Source organism: Saxophila tyrrhenica (genome assembly GCF_035928015.1).
Source record: "Saxophila tyrrhenica strain CCFEE 5935 chromosome Unknown scaffold_5, whole genome shotgun sequence".
Lineage (NCBI taxonomy): Eukaryota > Fungi > Ascomycota > Dothideomycetes > Mycosphaerellales > Extremaceae > Saxophila > Saxophila tyrrhenica.
In genome coordinates this window covers 394,837-417,238 of record NW_027041737.1, presented here as the reverse complement: position 1 = coordinate 417,238, position 22,402 = coordinate 394,837, and the positions used below count along the sequence as shown (strand labels likewise).

Sequence of the window (22,402 nt, the reverse complement as noted above, 5' to 3'; positions counted from 1 at the left end):
CAGTGCAGTGTCGGCCACAGGTCCACATCCGCAGATGAGGAAATCCATTCCACTCCCGTCCTGGTGCATCGATCATGTCTCGGAGATGTCCAGTAACGTCGTGAGCGTCCAATCGCATATCGCATACCGCATTCCATCGTACATCTACATGGCAGGTACATCATAGCAGACACACCATTATCTACATTCAACCCTCCCCGTGCCCCTCCGCCCCGACATCACCATTTAACCGTATCTCCCTCGCCTCCACGACCCGCTCAAACCCAATCTTCACGAACCGTCCCAGCTGGCTCCAGAAGTGACATCCCGCCTCATGCTCTCGTATCCGGTCCAGCAGCATTGCAATCTGCTCTCGCACCTCGAGCCGCGGATGGAACAGCCCAAGCGCGAGCGTGAAAAGACCGCTCGGCTGTCCCGACGTGCCTATTGCGCCGGCATTTCTGCTACTATCCGCGGCTGAAGATCCGGTCAGGATTGTGGAGAGTAATTGGCTGATTTCGGCATCTGACTGAACAGCAGCGCAGATGGCGAGATAGATGTTGGAGCTGGCTTCTGGGTTCATGCGCAGCTTGCTCAGCTTGTCGTGTAGATGCTGTAGATCCAGCTCTTTGACGGGTTGGCGGACGTAGTAGGCTGCGAGGTCCTGGATGAAATAGTAGTAGCTCCTTGTGTTCCTCCAGCCTTCAAGCCTCGTGGCATTGGCTGCGAGTTCTGCGTTCTTCGCATGTGAGTGCGGCCAGACGTAGCCGTGCCCAGTGACTTCGGGTGGTAGCTCGAAGCCACCTGCTGTAGACGTTTTGGACGGGCTGTCGAGGCGTGGTGAGCCGATGCTGAGGCTCGGTGAATTTGTTGTGATACTGGGGTGGATGTACAGGCTGGTGGCACCGTAGACGACCTCCTCGAACGCAGCCGCGATGCGGATGAACTTGAGTATCCACCGCCTGAACTTCGCGCGTATAGCGTTTTCGCCGTGGCGCTCGTTGATGGCCGCGATCACGTTATTCATAAAGGTTGCATCTCCCGTGATGTCACCGCTCATGTTGCTAGCGGGAGTAGCGTTGCCGCCCAGACCAGCGCTCATCGAAGCTCCCACTGCCACGATCGAGGAGATCCCACCGGTTCCGCCAGGGTTGCCAAGCTTGTCAGATGTGTGGTGAGCACCCGCACCATTTGAATGGAAGAAAGCAACACCCTCAGTAAGCGGTGCTTGCTCGATGCGATTGCTGATGCGCATCTTGCCGGTGGAGATATCGCAAAGGACATCCCACCACTCCGTCTTGTGTGCAAAGGCTGGGTTGGTGACGCCAGCGATAAATCCGGGCACTTTGAGGAGGTCGTCAATCTTCGTCAAGTCAGTATAAGGGAAGGCATGTCTCGTAAAACCTCGCAGCAAGCCTCCGGATGCAAGAGAGCAGGCGCCTAAGACTGCCTCTGCTACCTCAGAAGAAGGAAGGTTGTGGCCGAGGAAGATGATTCGTTTCTGCGTGAGAAGTGCGTTGAGTAGAACGATGATAGGGTGAGTAAGGGGGCCGGAAGTAGTAAGGTGAGGATGCGTTGGCGAGAATGGTGTAGGTGCGGTAGCATGAGGAGTGGCGAAAGTTGTGATCAGCTTGACCATGCTGAAGTCGCCGACCGTCTCTGGCGACAGGGCAACAGGGACCTTGACTGGTACGGGAACGTTGGCATATTTGACAATGCTCTCGAACTCGTGCGTGTCCCTTGGAAGACCATACCGGTTCCGAGTGTGGAGCTGAGAAGTTGGTGACTGGCTTGGATGTGTGCCATCCTTCTCTTTGGATGCCATACGTTGCGCAATGAGTGCTTCAAATTTGGAGAGGAAGAGGTCTTTGGCCTCGCTCGACTGCAAGATAGACTTCTCGTAAATCGAGAGCTTTGGCACGAGGGAGAGATCCATGCTGTTAACGGCTTCGTAAAGGCTGGCCAGTGTTTCGACGACAGGATTGGCGAAGTACTCCCCTAGGGCCAGCAGTAGTAGTGGCTTGTAAATGTGCAGGAACGAATGGCGAGTGCAGATGGCCATTGCTTTTACTACAGCGCCTCGTTTGACGGTCTTGTCTTGCTTCATGTTGACAAGGTTGAGGACGTAGACCAGTGGTGGACCGTCGATATCATCCGGCTCGTTGTCGCTCTCGTCTCCTGACGAGCTGCTGCCTTCTGCATCTGAGTCGTCCTCTGCCCCTCCACCTGCTTGCCCGTTCGCCTCAGCTCTCCGCCGCTTTTTCTTCTTTCTACCGCCCTGCTCCTCATCCTCCTCCACAGCACCATCCTTGTGCAGGAAGAAGATCGTCCAGTCTTGAGCTCGCACGTGTGCTCCATCTGGCAACATCAACTCGGCCAACATGTGTTCGTCCCCACCCACTGGCCCAGGGTACTGATGCTCCATGACACTTCCACGATCGATGTCGAAGCTCGCGACGAGGATATACTCGACATGCTTCTCTGTTCTGTCCGACGGGTACTGCGACTTCACCGATCGTTGTCTGGGTCGTGTCCTGGCAGGCATACGGGTCTGGCGTAGTTGGCCATTGGAGGCGGCGTTCTGTATGAATGGCCCGGGAGAGTCATTACTCTGCGCAGAAGAGGGTTGTGAAGCGGATGACTGTTGGTGCTGGTGTGCTGTGTAGTGGTTGCTCCCTTCATGTGATCCAGAGCCAGTCCGAGAGGAGTGGGAGGGCTGGCGGACATGGGTGCTTCGACTCGCTCCGCTGGCTGATGTCCCTGTCGAGTTGGTGTTTGGTCGATGAGGCAGGACTGCTGCCATTGTACGGGTCACTGGACGGCGTTCTGCATAAGGTGCATCGTTGTGCTGCATCCCCCGTCTCCCCTCTTTCATGTGATCGCACAGATCGGACCCTGATCTACGCTAGCGTATGAGCTAAAATAGCTAAGCTTTCTGTTTGTTTACCAAAGACAACCTCACTTCACAGCATATCCGATCGTCTAGAAGAAGTATAGCAGACAGCATGGTATGTTGTGGGTGATCGAACGAGGATGTACACCGCTAATAGACACAGGCCAACTCGCTCCGACCCACCCCGCTCTCCTTCGATTCGGGACGTCAGTCGCCCTTCAAGCGACAGAACAGCGCGTCCCCAGCAACGGTACGAGCGACGACACCAACGCAGTCACCGACCAAGCCCAATGGCAGCCTGTCGCCAACGAAGGTTGGCTCATTATCCCCCGAAAAAGCGAGCCCATTTGTTCGACGCCCATCGCAGATCAGCCAGACATCAGAGCGACCAACAAGTCCATTCGCACGCCCATCAAGCAGTCTGAGCATCCCAGCATCGCCATCAAGGCAGAGCAGTCGGACAAGCAATACGGAAGAAGTCGCCCCTCCGTCGCCGCGCACCACAGCATCACCAGAAGAGGAAGAGCCCATACGCACACCATCTGGCGCAACACCTCGCGCTGCACCTAGCCCATCGCCCTTCGATGGCCCGGCTCCAGACTCGCCGTCACGCAATGTTCCGTCTCAAGCCAATCTTCGTCCGACTTTCCAGCGCACAGTCACGTCTTCCACAACCTCCACAGTCAAGCCGCTCAACTTTGGGAACACGAATGCCGCGCCAGCTCCGAAGCCCGCAAGACTGCCAACTAAGTCGAATAGCACGGCCTACAAGAACGTCCCACATACTCTTCTCCACAGCATGCGCGAATCCTTCGAAGTGCTAGACCCCAACAGCACCAATACCATAACTTCCGCGGAAGTCAGCTCGATGTTGGATCAGATGGGCATGTCTTCCAGGCCTGCGGACCTCTGCGACTTTTTCCCGCCCAACGCACCCTCCAATCTCAACTTGGCGCGATATTTGGATATGCTGTCCGCACCACTTGCAGAGCTCTCGCCGCCTGATGAGCTGAAGGCGGCATTTGAGGCATTCGATGTAGATGACAGTGGGCAGATCGACGTGACGGAGCTGAGGAGGGCTTTGTTGAATACTGCACCCGAGCCTGGAGAGGAGGTCATTGATCTTAGTGAGAGGGAAGTCGATTCGGTGATAGGAGAGTTCGTGGGCAGAAGGGCGTTTGGGGCAAAGGGCATGAATGCTGCGAAAGGAAAGGGTGAGGTGTTCAGGTGGAGGGAGTTTATGGGCGCTGTGACCGGTGGCGGGGCTGGAGAGGCGGATGGTAGGGAGGGTGTAACGGCTGCTTGAATGTTCATATAACCATCACAGCGTTGGTAGGTTGCAGTAATTGTAGACGTTCGCATTTGATTCGTCTTGCAGCTGTGTTCTGAACTCCACTGTCCAGCCTTACTCGAGCATCGGCCTTTGGGAACCCAACCATCCAAACTGAGCAATCACCTTCCACGTCGACTGCTCCCTTTGCTGCCATCTCTACCTTGACACCTTCTTGAGTGCTCACCAGTTCACCACAACCTGCGCCACAATCTCCATCACCACACAAGAGCGTGCCTCAGTCTGGCGCTTCCAGGCATCCATCACCTCCAGCAAGTCTCCAATCTTGACACCGGACGGAACGTACACCGGAACATGCTCCATGGTCGGCGAGTCGAGCTCAAAGCCCACGTTGGGAACCCTGGTGGAGCGCAGGTGACAGGCCTTGATTCCTACCATGCTGCAGGGTGGAACGGTGACGAATTGGTCGCGGTGTCTCTCAAGCGTGACCCTTTGGCCGGGTTGGAAGACGTCGTGGATGTTAAAGGTCTTGACTTCGCTGGAGTACTCTGATGCAGTTTCGACGCGGAGGAAGGGTTGGATGCTGAGGTTGGCCGTGATATAGCAGGGCGTTCAGCATCTGGAAGCTTCTGCCCACAGCTTGCCGTTGTCGTGAATCGTGGTTGTGCTTGGGTGGAGGACCGTGGTGTTGTTCGTCTGTTGGGATCAGCACTACACTCTCATGCTTGTTGCAGACTGCACGTACTGTCCCAGTGGCGATGCTAGCTTCTCCTGATGCCGCCATTGCTGCTGGGAAAGATGTAAGCGAGACTGTGGGTGTGGAAACGTCCTTGAAGGAGAAGACTCAGAAGAGGAGACGAGCGGAAGTCTAGAAAGCAAACGATTTGGTTTGACTGAGAAAGAGCCATCGGTTTGCATTGGCGTCATCTCGCATACAGTATGCTGATTTCTACAGGTCAGTGTTTGCGGTTGAGACCTGCATGCCGATACCTCAGATGGAGAACTTGGGTGATAGTGAGTCGAGTAGGAAAGCAGCATATGCAAGAAGCGACCGGACAAAAGCCTGTGGAACATCGCATTCTGCCTTCTGTGATGTTTGGGCGTGGTACATAGCTTGTTTGATAGAAAACCCGACCCTGCTGTCTCCCAAGCATGGTGGAGGTCTCTTTGACCCGGCGCCAGCCACCGCTGAACAGGCATACGCAGAGCAGTACGTTCCTGCACTGCTACGTGGGGATCGATGGCTGCGTTTTCCAAGCCATACACCTGTTCACTCACCATCAATCAAAATCATCCTGGTCCTCCCCCAACACCGTCGTGTGGATCCAGGCATGATCGCTTCCACCAACCCAAGCCACCTCTCCGATCAGTCCATCACAATGCTTGCCCTCCTTCTTGAGCTCATCCTGCAAAGTGCCACTGTACCACACCACATCCTTGACCTTCACCCCAGTCGGAACGTACACCATGCAGTGCAGGTCAGCTTCATTGCCGGCGCCGTCGCAGAAATCTGCCTTGACAGTCACCGCACTGCAGCGTGGGCTAGTCACGAACTCTTCGAGCACGCCGTTGATCTCGCCCGGAACCGTCTCTTTCTCCTGATCGAGCTGAAAGTGTCTAAGTCCCCCGGGACAAGCGGCAAGGTATATCCAGGAGAGCGCCGGGTTGTACGCAAGCTTGGAGGTGGTGTAGCACGGCTCGCAGCACGCAGTGCGATCTGCGAGGAACCTGCTATCCGGTTCATCTGTGTGTGCAGTCGTCGTGGTTGGCGTAAGTGTACTGGCGAGACGAGCTTGTTTGCTGTTCTGTATCATGGTTCTCCAGTGTTTGCACACCTTCTTTGCTTGCTGCATGTCGGCAGGCGAAAGACTGCAGATAATCTCGATGAGGATGAGGTCCAGACCTAGGGCCTTGTCGCGGAGTTCGTTGGCCTTTTTGCCTGGCTGATCGATGATGTCTGTTCTGGTGGCGGCATCACATATCGTAGCCTGGGCGACACCTTCGCTGTCTACCGCCATGGTTGCGGTGCTTGTTGGGTATACAGACCAAGAAGTTTGCAGTACGAACCAAGGAGAAGGTGAAAAGCAAGAAGGCTGCGGGTAAGGCTAGAGAAGGAGCTCGGGCCATGATCTGAAATCAGTCAACGGACAAACACATATTCTACGAAGCTGCTGGGGGCTCACCAGAATAAGCGGTGTACAGGAAAGGCACTCATTGGAGCACCACCATCTCAACAGGCGCCTCCGGAACTCATCAACACGGCCCAATTTCATGGTCGTCACGCCAGAACGCACTCTGCGGGCTCACGCCAGCGCCTCCCACTCAGCCTTCAATTTGTCCGCCCACAACGATCCACCACTGCCGTACACTACCACGCGATCCTCCCCTCGATCTCCGCATTCCTGAAATCCGCCCGCGGGCCGTACTGTCGCTGCTCCAATAACGTAAATGCCACAGCAACGAGGTCTCCGATTCGAACCCCTTCTTGCGGTAAATCACACATTCGGTGGAATGTTCATCACCACCTAGTTGGCAACGCATGCGCATGCCAACGACACGGCAGCGTGGCTGAGTAGCAAAGTCGTTTTGGCAGCTGGGAAGACGCGTTGCAAAATGGTTCTGGCACTTGGCGAATGTGGGCCTCGTGTAGACAGTGAGGGCTTTTTGGAACAATCTTGTCAGTTTTGTGATCTTCAAAGACTCTTCTCGCATCTGGACAATGCTGAACGACCTTTCTCCAGTGCTGTCATCTTGAACAACATTCTGGATGACGGGATGGAAAAGCATGTCTGCAGGCACATCGTAACGAGGAAGACTTGCGCGGCCACGTTGCTGTGTCTGTTGCCATTGGATAAATTTGCTCTCTGCCTGGATCGGAAGCATGACCATAGCTTTGCGGATCGCTGGACTGGAGACGATGAGCTGGTTGAATGTCCTGGAGACCTTTCTTGCCATTTTGATGTCGTAGGGATGGAGGTGGATGATGATGTGCTCGAGCACTTCTAGCGTTCCAAGAGCCTTTGCTTGGGCAGGGCCATCGTTCGACAACACTTGCCCCAGCTGCTGAGCCAGGAGGAGTCCGGTGGAGAGCTCTTGTAGGTGGTCGTTCATGGTCGGGTAGATGAGCACATCTCGTCTGTATTGTGCTGATGGAGTAAACATAGGCCTTCTTGTCTTTGCTGTGGTATGCATGTTCCAGAGAGGTAAACGATTCTTCGTGGCAGCCTGCGTATGTCTCAACGCAGTGCATGTTCTGGCCATTTCGCTGGCTGAAACCTGGCTCGCGAACACCTCGCGGCATCTTGATCTGCGACCTTCCAAGGCTGCAAGTTTAGCAGCCTGTACGCTTCGAGGAGTATCAGTAGTGCGCTACCAGGCCGAAAAGACCAACCATCGGTGCGGGCCCATATGTGCCGATGGTGCTCTGCAGCAACTTTGCTACATCTGCAAGGTCCCTGATCCGGACTCCACTCCTGACATATACCACGCAATGAACCACGCCGGGGTCGCGGGTGGAACTCCCTTCTTCACTGACGTATGTCGTAGCGCGCACTCCGGTCGCGCAGTACGGTAGACATGTTGCAAACGACGCTTCAGAGTCAGGGCCATGCGGGACCTCGAACTGGAACATTCCGTGAATGTGTGCCACAATTCTGAGGCTCGGATGCAGATGTAGCCCCAGGCCCGCGGGGACATGGTACCTGGGCAGGCTGGTCTCCGCGTGCACCTGCATCCATCGTGCCCACTTATCTTTCGAGATAAATGGTGCTAACACCCTCCTCTTGCAAACTTTCTTCGAGGTGCGTATCATCTCGTCCCACGCCGTCGACACTCGTCTGGAGGTCTCGATGGTCGCGGGGTCAAGTTCGGCGATTATGATTTCCAGCAGTTCTGAGATCCCCAGTGCAGATGTTGCGGCCATCGAGAGCGTTGCAAGCTGTTCGGTCAGGTCTTTCGAGTGCGATCTCACCGTATAGTCCGCGCCCCAGCAGTACCGTTGAGGTAGGATAGCGCGAACGACCTACCTTGTGCATTGTTGTACTGGACAGCAAACCGCACTCCGGTGCGCGTTGTGTGTACGACGCTGTCCTGCGACGCACTGCAGTGCCTTGGCTTCACCACCGCGTCATGAGACGAATGAGCAGAATGCTCCTCCAGTTATGCGCATGCGATTGGGCTGATGTCCTCGAGGCCTCGAGTGCCTCGAATACCTCGAGAGAAGTACTCCAAGTGCATCTGCATCCTGCGAGGGCTGCGTGCCGCGTGCGCGCACCTTGTTAGTCAGGTGGTTGCTCGATACTCCGTTGCATCTTGACGGGAGCTGAGTGCGTCTCACAAAGCTCATCCACTACATGCCAATCATTCTTCTTCATGTCAGGATGTTGGCTAGCAGCGATCGAGACGCAACGAGGAACGCGTGATGTTGGGAGAGCTCTGCCAGAGAAGGAGGAAGAGATACGTTCACGTGGCATTCACCGCCTTTCCCGATTTGGTCACTTTTGGCTTCGTCTCAACCTTACCTCCTACGCCTACACGAATTTGCATACACAGAATACCTCTCATACAAGCTGGACACGTGCTCCCGCCCATCTTCTGCGTTTTGTCCCGCGTACACTGTGTTATTCACCTCGTGCCTATGCCTTCCCTCAAAACAGATTGAGCCGGTCTCCGCCATCCCCCAGGGAGTGCTTGTATTCGACGGCACCAACATGGGATATGTAACAAGGCTGCAAAAGAAACGTACTTGTTGCAGCCTCCTTTGCTAACCGACCTGGTCACGACATGATGTCTGCTGCGAGAAGCACCCAGGCCGACAGGTAAACTGCTCTCAATGTATCCGCACTACTGTTCACTTACAGAAGCTGGGTATCAAGAGAGGATCCAGCCTTGCCATTGGAATTCGAGTCTACAGCATCGGCCGAAGTCGACAGCAAAAGACAACTCAGACGTTCGAAAGGTGGAAGCCTTCCTCGACGCGGAGGAGAGTTCAGAAGACTCGGGCGCTCGCCTCCTGGTCTACTCATCTATTGAAGGTCGCAACACTGCAAAATGCTGGCGAAAGAGAGGACCCTCGAGGGAGAAGAATACAGTCGTGGTCTGCTCGTTCATTTGACTACGGTCCGTCACGAATCGGCGACGGCCTACAAAAGGTCTCAGACAACGTCCTCCAGCTACCTCTCTAGGTATGGTATATCAACCTGCATCCTGGGTCTTTTCTTCTTAGCCTTGGCACTCGAACGCTCGACTTCGGCATATCGGCGCTAAAATGAGCGAACAAAAGAAAAAACCCCCCACAACAGGAGGAGAGAAGAAACTAGGCGTACAGATTTGCTTCTATTTATTCCTAGCGCAGGATCGACACAAGAGGGTGAGGATCTGGAGGCATTTAAGGAACTTTCGAGGTGCAGGCGGATTAGGGGGGGGGGGAATGGTTTTGATCCCATTAAGCAAAGGTTTTTGTGCTGTGAACACCCGTTCCCTCAATGGGTACTAGAGATGGAAGGACTTTTTGTCAAAACCATATATGTGTTACCAGCTCAAGCCGAGATTGGGCCGGAGACTGTCACATGCTTGCGGTTGCTGACGACATCACTTCAACTTTGCGGCGGTTATGGGCTTGTGGAGCAACATGTCGTTCACGAGGAGGAGGTCGGGTTCATGGTTCTTGTCTACGATGGTTCTTATGGAAGAGCAGTTCTACGTCTACAAAGTGCTTGCGCCATCGACGCCATCTACGCCGTTCGTCTAAGGCCACTGGCAAGGTCGCCTCAACCCATTGGACCGAACCTCTTCCGCCGTCACTCCCTTAGCTTCCATGCGGAACCTTGTCCACGCTACATGAGCGATTCCACCTCCCGGACCGGCAGCAAAGCACCGAAAGCCGCCAGGCGGCAGTGCCAGCGTTCTGCTATAACGACTTTCCCAGCGCTCACAGGCACAGGTTGATTGATTGCATACTACCCGAGACATCATACCGGCTCAGAACGCTGAGCAATATCATTAGCCCTAAGAGGGCCTTTCGAAAGGTACAAAGGTTGGAGTTACAACAAGACCAGTCTTACTGCGATGTCTCATACCAAGGTCCTTTTCAGGAAATGCTGAAGCTGATGGCATCTTGATCTGACGCTGACATCGTTGCTGGATGGTAAGTGTGTATAGTTGTGGATGATGGATGTAGTAGCAGTCCATAGTGATCGAGCAGTTCTCTTCCCGCGTAAGGCCTCACTATCATGCCAATTATTCCATTTCCTTGACATCGAACAGAAGTCTTGTTTAGAAGCATCGACACACGCGATACCACCATGTCAATAGCGTCGTCCAGCTGCCGCGCCGCACGTGCATTGAAGCTGACCGCAAGCGTTTATGTCAGCCGTATCACCTTTTAAGGCTCGACAATCATTCTTCATATAAACTGGGACTCAGCGCATTCTTTTGCCGGCGTTCGTCTCAAGCATCTCTCATCAGTCATGGCTCGACCGAAACTCACATTCTACCTGGATCTCCAGAGTCCGTACGCTTATCTTGCATACTACTTCACAAGAGTAAGTAAAGAAATCGGAGCAACAGCTTGATACAGTTCTACTGACGATGAGCATGGCAGCATTCTCAAACATTCTCGGACTGTGATATAACCTATGTACCCGTCCTCATGATCGGTTTGGTGAAAGCTGGCGTATCGAATCCACCCTGGAACATACCGAGTAAGCCTCATCTACAGACAATATCCTGCAATATCAATCTGACCTGAAAGCGCAGACAGAGTAGACTATCTGTGGAAGGACATTGCACGCTGCGCTGCAGAGGCCAGCGTACCCTGGCGAGCTGGTCTTCCTGCGGACTACCCTCTTGCGCGGACATCAGAGGTAAGCAGTCGTCTATTATGCTCTGGGAATAGCCTCTGATACTGCCTTAGGTCCAGCGTGTAATCGCCGCGTGTAGCGAGCTATATCCTGACCATCAGCCTGCCTTGCTCGATGCGCTGTATCATGCTTTCTGGATCGAGAAGCAGGGTGTCCAGTCGCTGAAGACATTCCAGCCCATCATCGAAGGTGTCCTTGGTGAAAGCCGAGCAGCAGAAGTAGTTCAGCGGGTATGCTTGTCTTGCCGCTCTCCGACTAATCTCTCAAGCTGACAGAGGCGTGTCTCGCACTCCCAGAGCCTTGAGCAGGATATCCAGAGGATTGTGAGAGCGAACACAGAAGAGGCGACAGCGAGCGGAGCGGTCGGTTTGCCTTGGTTCGTCGCAACGGACGTCTCAGGCAAGAAAGAGGAGTTCTGGGGGTTTGATCGGCTGCAGACTCACGTTGTCCGCTTCCTTGAGCTGGAGGATGCGTCGGCGCGTCTGTGATCGAGCGTCTCAGGCGTAACCAACGAGATGGGAGCTTGATTGACGACCTCGACGTACGCGGTATGCTGAACAATAGTCCCGCCGAAGACAATCATCCACGCCCAATCTTTGCTTTACACTCTCCGAGCCGAAGAACACCATACAGTCGGGGTCGCTTTGGATTTAGCCACGCTATGTTGTACCATGGTACCATAGTCGCTCACCATCCCGTCGGCAGTTCTGATTGTGGTGCTGCCTCTCTTTTAACCTTTGAGAGAGGCCTTGTATACGTGTATTCTGCACGCCTTGAGATCGATTAGAAGACTTGCTGTGCTGTCGCTATTGCCGCGCGCTCTCTCGAGCATCTCATGCCAACATTGTAATCCGCCGCGCTGTCAAGAAGAGCCATCCAAGCCGTCCTGCAGGAACAGCGCATGGCTTTCCCAGGTACCAAAGTCTGCAGACGGGCGAATGCGACTGGAAAGAGTTTTCCCCTTCTAACTTCAATAGTCGAAATGCGCTACAATTCCCATTCGTCAACCAACAAAAAATGATCTCCACAAGCGACTCCAGAACCATGATTTTCCACCACCCCCGCCACGAACCGCGTGGATCTTCCCAACAAGCCGTCGGCACCGTTGGAGCCAGCCTCTTACGCTGCGCCATGTGGAGCGTAGGGCTGCCTACTGGGACTGCATTGATCGACAGGCGAAAGTTTGTCCAACTTGCTACTCCACCACCGCCGACGACGGGCGAGACGGGGAGTTTGCCGGCAGCTGCCAGCTCTTGAACCGACCCGCAGACTCTGCGTTGTTGAGAGCGAGCGAGCGAGCCCGCGTCGCGATGGAAAGGCTCGAGGTAGGGTATTTGATGATGGGTTTCCTGCTTCACGTGTTCTCTTCCTCTTCCTCTCCTACCACAGCAGTTCTTGTAAACCAGTCGCTCTCTTTGAAGCAAAACACTCACTCGTCTATACCACGATCGTAGCAACGATCACCTCCACTCTTTCAACCTAAACTACAAGAACACACTCTCTACAAGTCAACGCGACAACCACCAAACTCCAAGCACAATGGACTTCAAAACCACCTCCATCATCGCCCTCGGCTTCCTCCTCGCCCTCCTGGCCCTCTCCACCCTCGCCCTCGCCGCCGACAACATGGCCTACGCCCACAGTCACGCCAACTCGGAGCTCCAGATCCACTATCTCCGCTGGAACGCCACGGCCGAAGCCCAATACAGCTACTGGCTCGAAATGGACTACACGCCCTCCCGCTTCACTCTCTCGCGGGAAGCCGCTATGATCGCCAGCGGCGTCATCTGCACCATCGCCGGCGCTGTCGCTGTCACCACCGCTTGCTTTGTGCGCAAGGAGAAGGTTAAGGCGTGCGGACTTTCGCTGTGGCTCGTCAGCTTGGTCTTCGCGGCCGTTGGCTTCGCCGCTGCGCTCGCTGGGGCTGTGTATGCGTGGTACCCTGTCATGCAGTGGAACATCAACTTCCTCAAGTCGCTGCCGGTGCCGTCCAAGGTCTCCGGCGCGGAGAAGACGATCACGTACCGCGCGCCGTTTGCTTTCACCCCGGAGGTCTGGAACTGCTATCTCGCGCCGTACGTTGCTGGCTCCGAGAGCGGACGTCTGCAGTCGTTGTGCAACGAGGCGAAGGCGGCGAAGAGCCTCACCATCCCCGTTGTCATTCTCGCCGCTGCTCTGTTCGGCATTGCTGCGTGGAGCTGGTGGACCGCTGTCTCGACTGCTGTAGTCGAGCCCAAGGCGGAGGGCAAGGATGTCGAGGAGGTCAGCGTTGCGAGCAAGGAATAGATCGTCTGTGACGATTGAGGCTGGATGCTGCGATGTGCAGCTTGCCTGCTTGCAGCGAGGCAATGCAAAGGCAATGCAATGATGATGACTCGACTACACACACTCTCTTGGACAGATGCCGCTTGTCGGCTGACATGATACACATGGAATATGACGCAGAATTGGGACACTGCTTGGACAGACAGATAGATATCAATGAATTGAATATGGCGTTTGCTCTTTGACAATATTCTGATCATCTTTCACATTCTAATCAGTAGGATGACAACAGCAAAATGAAGTATCGAAGACCTACAACTTCTGTATCATTATAGACTCTAAATGTCTAAGAACTCTGCCTTACTTCAGAAGCAGTGGGTATAACATCCTACATCGCCCAGCCCTCCCAATTGCAACCATCGGTACCGCTTCTATCCCAAAAGCCGGGTCCAGCCTTCGTGCGTGCCAGCGCCACTGATCATTACACATGCACTCATTACCCAATGCCGCCTATTCCATCAACATCACCCCCTCGACCCTTACGAATCCTTTACTGTGCTCGTGTTGGACATCGTGTCACAGCACCGCCCTCCTGCCCCTCCCCACTTCCTCCCCCAGCTCCACCTCCTCACTCCCCAAACCCGACCCACCCCCAAACTCCGCCTGCCGGATCCTCTCCTTCAACGCCACCACCCCGCGCTCCGCAAAGTCTTTCCGACAAAACTTGCACATCCGCAACGCACACCAACTACACGAGAAATGCTCATTATCGTCATCGATATGACACACCGAGCACTCCACCGGCGCTGCTTTGTTCTTCGACGGCAGCAGCCGGACGTGGCCGCGGTAGCACTTCAGCTGTGTGAAGGTAAGGGGGCGGGTGTAGGCGAAGCCGGACGGTTTGAAGGTGTGGCCGCGGCGGCGGTCAGCGGAGTAGGCGCTGGTGGGCGCGGTGGAGGACGGGCGGGACGCGAGGCGGGATGCTGAGCGGGAGGAGGGGCGGGTGGTGTTGGTGAAGGAAGCGTTGGTCCAGGCGGAGGTTTCGGTGGAGCGTTGGGTGCTTTCGGCGCGGCGGCGGGAGGTGCTGAGGCCGTTGAGGAAGGAGGAGGCGGATTGGAGGGATTTGGCTTCCTGGTTGGCGGTTAGTTGGGTGATGGAAGAGTGACGGTGAGGGAAATGACGTACGTTGAAGATGTCAAGTCCAGTGCTTTTGCGGCGTGCTTTGACCACGTCAATCTTCTCTGGCTCAGGAAGCTCGGGTGTGTCCATTCGGTCCTTCAGGCCATACTTGTGCGGGCTGTCTTCTGGCAATGGTGAGGGCGCGGGTATGGAGGGTGACAGTGTCAGCCCGCGATGAGGCGGAGGAACTGGTGCACTACTGGGCTTGCCGTCTGTGTCATCATCGAGGTCTTCGACGAAAGAAGTGCTAGTCTCCACTCGCGATCCTCTTCGACTGTCAACTCTGCTGTCGCGGATGGTGGTTGAAGCACTCATCGGGCGGCTAGCGTTCTCGGTCGTTATGGTGGCCATGGAAGTAGATTGTGCTGCGTGAGGCATGTCGTCTGTCCTAGCCTTCGTCGGTGACAATTCATGAATGCCCATGAACGGATCCACCGGGCTTTCTTCATCATCATTCCGATTCGAGCCATCGAAGGCGTTAGGTGATACTTGTTGAGTGACTTGCAGCACTGTGCTCGCAGTGAGCTCCCGGGGTAGTGGCGACTTCGAGTCGATGCGCTTGCAGAGGTTCGTCGAGCTCTTCCGTAGCATGCGTACCGGTCTTCTCACGACGCTGTGCGTACTGGCGTCATCGGGCCCCGGCGAGCCTGTGATGCTCGAAGGCTTGTTGCCCATCTTCGGCTGTGGCGGCGACTGCTGTGGTCTATTGGATCGGTGCTGTGCGACCTGCTGCGTTATCGTGGGGCGCGTGCCTGTGTCTGTGTGACCATGCGAGATCTGATGTTTCAATTGGTCAATAGGGAGTGAGGTCAAGCCATTGGTCCGCGTGAGAGTGAGGTCGGCTGGTCGATTGTCGCGGTTGAGGAGGGGAGAGGAACGTGGCGAGCATGCCGCTGTCGATGCTTGGGAAGTGGCAGTCTCATGTGTTCGTTGCGGAGCATGGAAAGTGGTGTCTGGTGTTTGTGAAGCTTTAGATCCTGCCTCGAATTCTGGTGCACGTAGTGTCAGCTTCCCATTGTCGAATCGTGGTTGCTTGGAAACAAGTGACCTGGGAAAAGAGGGAAGACTTGCCTTTGTTTGAGGAGTGCTCGTTCCGCGAGATCTCGACTGCTCGTCGGCTCCTGCCTCTGCCTCTCTCTTCGTACTCGAGCTCACCATCCCCGTCAAGTGGCGAAAGTGAATCACGTGGCGAGTCGGTGGATGACTTTTTGATCACGAGCGAAAGGAGATCCAGGCGAGCAGAGTTGCGTTTGCTGCCGGATGCTGAACGAGGGACTGATAGCAGAGACATGTTGAATATTGAGCGGAACGCTGGACTGGACACAATTTGAACAAAAGAAAGACATGGTCGCTGGGCCTGTAAGCCTATTGATACTTCCCTCCGAGAAATGAGAATGGGCGCATGCTGGGAAGACGCTGATTCTCTAGCTGTGACACGATCAATTTGATTGCAGTATCAGCTGACAGTCGGCGTACGAGACGTGCAGCAGTTCGCAGACGCGGTGGAGCAATGAGAGGCAAGGAAAGGCCAGGCATCTTGCTGACAGTGGTGGTTTGGCAGGGGACGAAAAGTCGTCTTTCTGCTTCTCGGAGGATCGCGAAACGCTGCATGGATGTGTTTCAGGCCATGGCCTTGCAACCAAGCCACATCGCAAGGCTTCTGAGGCACGGCCGGTGGATCGGCTTCAATCCTTGGGTGGAAGCAATTTCGTCGCCGCCGACCCGGTACATGTCGGGAGCCACAAGAAGGTGCCGGAAGATCGTTTGTGCATCGGGGCGGATTCCCCGGTGTCACAACCGGGTGCCTTAGACGCGACGGTGGGGACCTGCGGACAGCGCTGAGATCGAGAGTACTGCTGTACCAAGATAGCACCGTCGATGAAGGTATCTGCGGTCATACAGCAATGCTGTGTCAAGAACAAGGAACGGTGCGGTGGTATAGAAGAGAGAAGGTGTTGGAGGAGGGCTGATGCTCACGTTGGCCCAAGCGCCCATGCAAGACGACATCACCATTTCACCACAACTCCATAGAGCTCGATCTGTACGTATGCCCAGTGTACCATTTTCTTTCAGCCATTGGACCTTGCAGCCTTCGTCGGCTCTCGATCAAGCCTTGCGGAGTTCGTAAAACACATATTACACCAGGAGTACACTTCTCTAAGTGCGAAAGTCGACGAAATCGCATGAAAAGATAGAGCACGCGACGACACCACACCTCCAACTCATTCTCCCACCATGTCCGTCCCGGGCAACATCAACACCGCTCCACCCCCCTCCTCCTTCGACGACGATCCCGACTTCTACGAGGAATCCCGCTGGAACAAGCTCCGCCGCCGCATCGTCGAAGAACCCCTCATCCCCCTCGGCTGCGCCCTAACATGCTGGGCCCTCTACGAAGCCACCCGCTCTATCCGCACCGGCGACAAGGAGCGCACGAACCGCATGTTCCGGCGCCGTATCTACGCGCAAGGGTTCACGCTGGCGGCCATGTTCGTAGGGAGTATCTATTGGGAAGGTGATCGGAAGAAGCGGAAGGAGTTCTCGGGGTTGGTGGACGAGAAGAAGAAGAAGGAGAAGCATGAGGCGTGGATTCGGGAGTTGGAGATAAGGGATCAGGAGGAAGAGGAGTTGAGGAGGGTGAGGGACAGGGTGAGGGAGGGGCAGGCGAAGGCGAGGGAGAAGGTGGTGGAGAAGGCGGAGGGGACGGCGAAGCAGGTAAATGAGAAAGCCAATGAGGTGAACGAGAAGGCGAAGGGGGTTGCGAGTGAGGCGGTAAAAGCGAAGGATAAGGCGGTGGAGAAGGTGCAGGAGAGTGTGAGGAGTTCTCTCGAAGACAGTGAGCGACGAGGGCCGATATTGAGTGCTGCGGCAGATCTGTGGCAAGGCAGGAGATGATGTGGTTGATGACTGCACGAAAGCTTGTCCGTTCTCAATGTATCTGTGTCGATAAAGTCCTTGAAACCCAAACATTGATCCGGGTCACACATGTCGTGCTGTTTTGAAGCTGATCGTAGTCAGTCAGTGAGCTCGTTTGCCAGTTCAACGGAGTTGCGCCCCTGAACGTCGTTTGCAGCCAGAGCGGCGCTTCTCACCACCACTAGCATTGGTCCTGGCGCTGCATTGCGACTGGTCTAGCACCTTTGCACCTTCGCAGCTTGGAGAACCAAGACTGAGCTCATTACCGCTGCGTGCCACGAGGCCCAGAAGTTATGCCCTCCTGCCCCATTGCTTTCGACCGCCAGTGTCTCTGAGATATAACGAAATAAGCACCCGCCCAGATTCATCCCACACTTCGAAGAATCCGTACATATCGAGGTAATTGCCATCCGCCCTCGTCATTCGGATCCATAAACCTGATCGCAAGCATCGAGTCCACATGGCCGCGCTCGTGCGTTATGTCCCGCAACACGTCATGCACATCCTGGAATCGCACGCCTTTCTCATTATGAACCTTGCAGCCTTTCGCGCTCAAGGCACTGACAAGGGGACCGGAAGACTCGGACGGCCAGAAAGTCAAGTGCATTGTTGTGCATGGCGGTGTGACGACTAAGACCGAGAGCATGTTCAGCTCCCACGTACGCCGGAATCCGGAGGAGTATTCGTTGTAGGCCCAGGGTGTGAATGATGCTGCAAGGAGTGGGTGGAACTTGAGGTGCTGCTCGGTGTAGTAGATGCTCTGATGGCCTTCAGGGTGAGTCCATGGTTGCGCCACTGCGACTTTTGTGATGGCAGACGAGTTTTCGATGAGCTTGAGCCATGTTGAGCATACTCGTTTGGTCTTTAGGAGGGTAAGAGGCTCCAGGTGCAGGAGAACGGCTTCGAGGAGCTCGTAGGTACCGAGGGTCTTGGTGCAGGCCGCCATATTGCTTCACGGCAGGACAATATCGTTGCGAGCCGGTAGTTCTGTAGCAGCCCACATGTACGCCTCAATGTCTATGAAGAGAGCTGTAGCAAGGCAAGTCACAGATTTTAAGACTGAACACCTTTGTAGTACCTACTTAGTGAATGTAGCTTTGGAGGATCAAACATGCACAGCGCTGTTGTTTCAGAATCTGTGACAGTTTCTTGATTGCAATTATACGGACGAAGCCTTCAGCAGACAATCTCTCGATGGCGCACACAAAGAGTGGTAAAGTAGCATGACGTGTGGTACCTATAGAGAAGACCCTCACGGCCACGAGCGCTAGAAACGAATGCAAACCGGAGGTTCATCTCTGTGGACCTCAACAGAACGAATGTCTCATGTCGCCTCACCAGTTTCAACTTTCTCCTTCAGCATCCTGTCCATCACCGCATAGCCAAGAGTCGATGTATCAACATCCAGACCCGGAAGCGCCGCGTCGAGCTGCTGAGCGAGATCGAGGATACCCCATAACGGGTTCGGAAGCTGGGCGATGTGAGCCATGAGTGTGCGGTGGTGCTCTGCGAGAGCGACGTATTCCCCCTGCACTCTGGCGGTCAGGATATCCAGTTGACTGGAGCATGCAAATTCCCCGTGGCCCAGCTCCTCGCACAGCAAAGCCAGACGGTTCAGAATTTGGCAATACACCCCGAAGGCCGCATGTGGTGCTGCTGGCTCCTCGCTCTCAATGAGCGACCGCGTGATCAGCGAAAACTCCCTCCAAGGTTTCGCCGCGGTAGCCGCGATTGGCTGCGCTTGGAAGTGGAAATTGAAGCGCTTGGTGCTGTCGAAGCCGCGGATAGATCGTATTCTTCACCAGATCGATGATCTCCTCTCTCACAGTGGTACATGTTTGCATGAGGGCTAGAGCATGACCAAAGCTTTGTAGTGTGCGGCGAGGCCGGGGTTCCGAGACAAATACCAACTGTCGGTATATCATAAGGCGTATTTCGGTAGGGAGGTTGAGCAAGTGACAGCTGCCACCACTTGGGGTTGCAGAGTGGTATGTTGCAGGGCGATAGCAGCGCCTGACCGCTGATTGTGCATTCGTCAGGGTAGGCCGGCGCTGCTCCACCGTCGTTTTGTGTGCGACTGAGAATTGCAGCCGCCGGCGGATGGACTGCGTTGGATCGAAATCCATGTTGTGTGGTTTGTGTGTTACGAGCGTCGTTGAGAGATAGTTGCCGGTAGAGAGATAGTGGTTGGTAGAAATGCTGAGCGCCAACAGCAAAATATAGGAGAGATCTTGAGAATATTTGTGCTGTGGAGGACGTCAGCTGGTTCCACGGTACGGCAACACAGTCATTCACAGTCATTCACCGTTGACGATGGCGAGTCGGCCAAACAACGACGCATTCGAGGCCATCACGACCGACCATGTTCAACAGGCAAGCGTCTTGAAGGGCGAGGATCATTCCATGCTTCTTGCTCTTCTCGCACTGGATTCCGCCTGCCGCGTATCTCAGGGACACTCCGCTCACAGTAGGCGCAATACTTACCTCGGAGAGCAGCGGCACTTTTCTTGAGCCGTAACTAATGAAAAACTCGTCCGAGAGCAGCGCAGGCAGATCGGCGGTGCGTAAGACTATGGTTGAGCTCGCTCAATTAGCACCTGTTCAGTATACGGCACATGGAAGACGAGCGTCATACTCACCTGGAAGAAATGTAATGCGAACTCTTGCAGTGATGACCTCGCGAGGTGCAGCAGTAATAGTTCCTCGTTCATGTGCCTCGTGAATGAGAGAAAATAGGAGTATTTGACTGAATAGATACCGTTTAGAGTCGCCGTGTCCTGCCCAGAGATGGTATTACCTGCCGTCGGCCCCCTGCAGGTGGCGGTGACACTCGCAACACCGTCCAAGATCATGAGAATCAACCATTTCACATTATCCGACGATATTCATACTCACAATGATGTGCTCAGCCACTCAGAGCCTTTTTGTTTCTGGAGAGACACTTTGCTCCTATGTCATAGGGATTTCTCCGGCCTCTTGCGCACGCAATAGCCTGGTGTAGACGGCGTAGCCCAGATTAGACATATTAAAATCCGCATCATGTCGCTTCTTAGCCTCGCCATGGTCGCAGAGATCTCAGGGACAATGTGTGTATGTGGTGGTGCTCAGATAGCCTTCATCTGCATTGCGCCGCTCGAGACTGTGTGCCGAGCCCCTCAATCCCCTGATGCTGAGTTGTCCTGTGCTTCCTGCATCAGACGGCCCATGACGGCGTACCCTAGATGAGAGGTATCCACACCGACGTCCGGAAGGGCCTCTTCGAGGGAAGGAAGCAGACTCACAGCGGAATGCGAAGCTTCCACTCCCCTCTCATAGTTGTACAACTTCTCCATCTGTTCCGGATAGTCATCCCAAGATTCGCACTTCGTCATGTCAGGTTCTGCCGCATGATCCCAAAGTGGGCAGCCATGATTCCTGGGATATTGTTCGGCACATCTGTCGACGTCTAGAGCCAGTCGCGAATGAAGCCGCCTGATAGCCCCCATGTCACCTCGAACCCGAGCTTCAACGAATCTATCCTCAGCTTCGTCCACGTCGAAAGGCGTATAGCCATACTCTCTGATCTCGTAAAGCCGACCGAACACTTCGTCAAGCACTTCGAAGTATTTCCCGAGTACGTTGTGTGAGAGAACCGGCATGTCGCTTTCCATGAGCTTCCTAGTGTCAACGCAGAGGCTCATCCATACCTGCGAATCTTTGTTCGAAGAGTCGTCGGCCTCAGACCTGGAGGGGATTTTGCCTTGGAATTTCCGGAACGAGCGGAGAGGGTCAATTGGGAATGCAGCGGCTTGAAGTTCGGGGATTGCGTCGTGGCTCAAGACCGTGGACCAGAGGAGACCATTCGCGCCGACGGGGCTTTCGTAATATTCGAGTTTGACATCCAGATGTTTCAATTGGCTTGGAGAGATAAGGGCAACCTGGTAACGTAAAGATTAGCAAGCTACCCCATCATGAAAACGCACAGAATGTCTATCAAGACTTACCAGTGCATAGAGTGTTCTCTGGACGTCACAGATCATATTCAGGCTCGCATGGATAGTGATTGACAGTCTGCGAATGCCCGTGAGTTTGGGGAGTGCCAAGGCATTCTCATGAGCCAGGCTTAGACTTCTGTGGCTTATAAAGCCTTCGTCGATGAAGATACCTCCAGAGCCAATCGTATCCACTGAATAGGTCCTGACCTCGTTCATGAAGGAAACAGCCTCCTCCCAGACACCTTTGCAGGTCTTTGCAAGTTCGATCAATGATGTGAAGGTCCTGGGCCATGGTTTCTTCTCGCGTAGCTCATTACTTCCAGCCATCAACCACTCGTAAATCAGCTGTCGAAGCTCTGGTGGAAGATCGAGAAGGTAGCAGTGTCCGCTGGCGTCCGGGAGAAGATACCTCGCTGTCGGTGTTGGCCAGTCGAAACGCTTCCACTTCGTGAGTCGCTTCAGATCGACGGGTTTTGGTGTTTTCCGCGACCCAAGAACGTAAGATATGCCGTTCTGTGCCATGGTCACCTTGTTGTTGGCCGCCCTTCCGAGAAGGCGTCCTGGATTGCGGCTTTGGCCTAACGGGCACTTCCGCGGTGGAGGTGAAGAACTCTGTTGCCCGCTGAGCTTCGAGCCGAATTTCGACGCGCCCTCAATTGCGATGCCTGTTCACGTGTCAGACAATAGCCATCACTGTAGAACAGTGCCAGAAATGCTTACTTCTTCTGCTTGGTGCAAAGGTGGCGACTCAGGGACTTGGTCGTCTAGCTTCGAAGTACGGTGACCTGAGTATGTTTGCCGTGGTATGTCGTCACTAGCGTTGCGAAGCGTTGCTAGCTCGCAGGTGCGACTTGGACGGTGTAATGACGTCTTGCGTGCAAGCCAACCGTGGTATACGCACCCGGTTGTGGTGGTGGGAGGAAGAAGGTGAGTTTGAGAGGTGTTGCGAAAGCTGAAAAGTCACTTCGTATTTCGAACCGTGCGCTTGACCTGGTGGACCGAGCTCAGAATTAACACCCAATCGAGTAGTGAAACATGGTCGACC

The 22,402-nt window shown here is 54.7% G+C and overlaps 10 protein-coding genes across 10 annotated transcripts; 4 read left to right on the top strand and 6 right to left on the bottom strand.

Annotated features, from left to right (window-relative positions):
* Positions 1-187: 187 nt before the first annotated feature.
* On the bottom strand, positions 188-2,706 carry LTR77_003511 (uncharacterized protein; the record flags this gene model as incomplete). Its single annotated transcript, XM_064800767.1, has 2 exons — positions 188-2,479; positions 2,527-2,706. The coding sequence occupies 2 exons, from the start codon at positions 2,704-2,706 to the stop codon at positions 188-190; spliced, it is 2,472 nt and encodes an 823-aa protein (XP_064660718.1).
* Positions 2,707-2,984: 278 nt separating this feature from the next.
* Positions 2,985-4,178, top strand: LTR77_003510 (uncharacterized protein; the record flags this gene model as incomplete). Its single annotated transcript, XM_064800766.1, has 2 exons — positions 2,985-2,987; positions 3,036-4,178. The coding sequence occupies 2 exons, from the start codon at positions 2,985-2,987 to the stop codon at positions 4,176-4,178; spliced, it is 1,146 nt and encodes a 381-aa protein (XP_064660717.1).
* A 1,265-nt stretch (positions 4,179-5,443) lies between these two features.
* Positions 5,444-6,181, bottom strand: LTR77_003509 (uncharacterized protein; the record flags this gene model as incomplete). The annotated part of the gene is made up of 2 exons (XM_064800765.1): positions 5,444-5,968; positions 5,999-6,181. 2 exons carry the CDS (start codon positions 6,179-6,181, stop codon positions 5,444-5,446), a joined length of 708 nt encoding a protein of 235 aa, XP_064660716.1.
* A 285-nt stretch (positions 6,182-6,466) lies between these two features.
* LTR77_003508 (uncharacterized protein) lies at positions 6,467-7,355 on the bottom strand (the record flags this gene model as incomplete). Its single annotated transcript, XM_064800764.1, is given in 2 exon segments — positions 6,467-6,588; positions 6,608-7,355. The coding sequence occupies 2 exon segments, from the start codon at positions 7,353-7,355 to the stop codon at positions 6,467-6,469; spliced, it is 870 nt and encodes a 289-aa protein (XP_064660715.1).
* A 3,275-nt stretch (positions 7,356-10,630) lies between these two features.
* Positions 10,631-11,511, top strand: LTR77_003506 (uncharacterized protein; the record flags this gene model as incomplete). Its single annotated transcript, XM_064800763.1, has 5 exons — positions 10,631-10,705; positions 10,765-10,864; positions 10,920-11,026; positions 11,077-11,253; positions 11,299-11,511. 5 exons carry the CDS (start codon positions 10,631-10,633, stop codon positions 11,509-11,511), a joined length of 672 nt encoding a protein of 223 aa, XP_064660714.1.
* A 1,051-nt stretch (positions 11,512-12,562) lies between these two features.
* LTR77_003505 (uncharacterized protein) lies at positions 12,563-13,309 on the top strand (the record flags this gene model as incomplete). The annotated part of the gene is made up of 1 exon (XM_064800762.1): positions 12,563-13,309. One exon carries the CDS (start codon positions 12,563-12,565, stop codon positions 13,307-13,309), a length of 747 nt encoding a protein of 248 aa, XP_064660713.1.
* Positions 13,310-13,864: 555 nt separating this feature from the next.
* On the bottom strand, positions 13,865-15,758 carry LTR77_003504 (uncharacterized protein; the record flags this gene model as incomplete). The annotated part of the gene is made up of 2 exons (XM_064800761.1): positions 13,865-15,456; positions 15,623-15,758. 2 exons carry the CDS (start codon positions 15,756-15,758, stop codon positions 13,865-13,867), a joined length of 1,728 nt encoding a protein of 575 aa, XP_064660712.1.
* A 944-nt stretch (positions 15,759-16,702) lies between these two features.
* On the top strand, positions 16,703-17,362 carry RCF1 (Respiratory supercomplex factor 1, mitochondrial; the record flags this gene model as incomplete). The annotated part of the gene is made up of 1 exon (XM_064800760.1): positions 16,703-17,362. The coding sequence occupies one exon, from the start codon at positions 16,703-16,705 to the stop codon at positions 17,360-17,362; it is 660 nt and encodes a 219-aa protein (XP_064660711.1).
* A 385-nt stretch (positions 17,363-17,747) lies between these two features.
* Positions 17,748-18,329, bottom strand: LTR77_003502 (uncharacterized protein; the record flags this gene model as incomplete). Its single annotated transcript, XM_064800759.1, has 1 exon — positions 17,748-18,329. The coding sequence occupies one exon, from the start codon at positions 18,327-18,329 to the stop codon at positions 17,748-17,750; it is 582 nt and encodes a 193-aa protein (XP_064660710.1).
* Positions 18,330-20,538: 2,209 nt separating this feature from the next.
* On the bottom strand, positions 20,539-21,879 carry LTR77_003501 (uncharacterized protein; the record flags this gene model as incomplete). Its single annotated transcript, XM_064800758.1, has 2 exons — positions 20,539-21,300; positions 21,367-21,879. 2 exons carry the CDS (start codon positions 21,877-21,879, stop codon positions 20,539-20,541), a joined length of 1,275 nt encoding a protein of 424 aa, XP_064660709.1.
* Between the last annotated feature and the right edge of the window lie 523 nt (positions 21,880-22,402).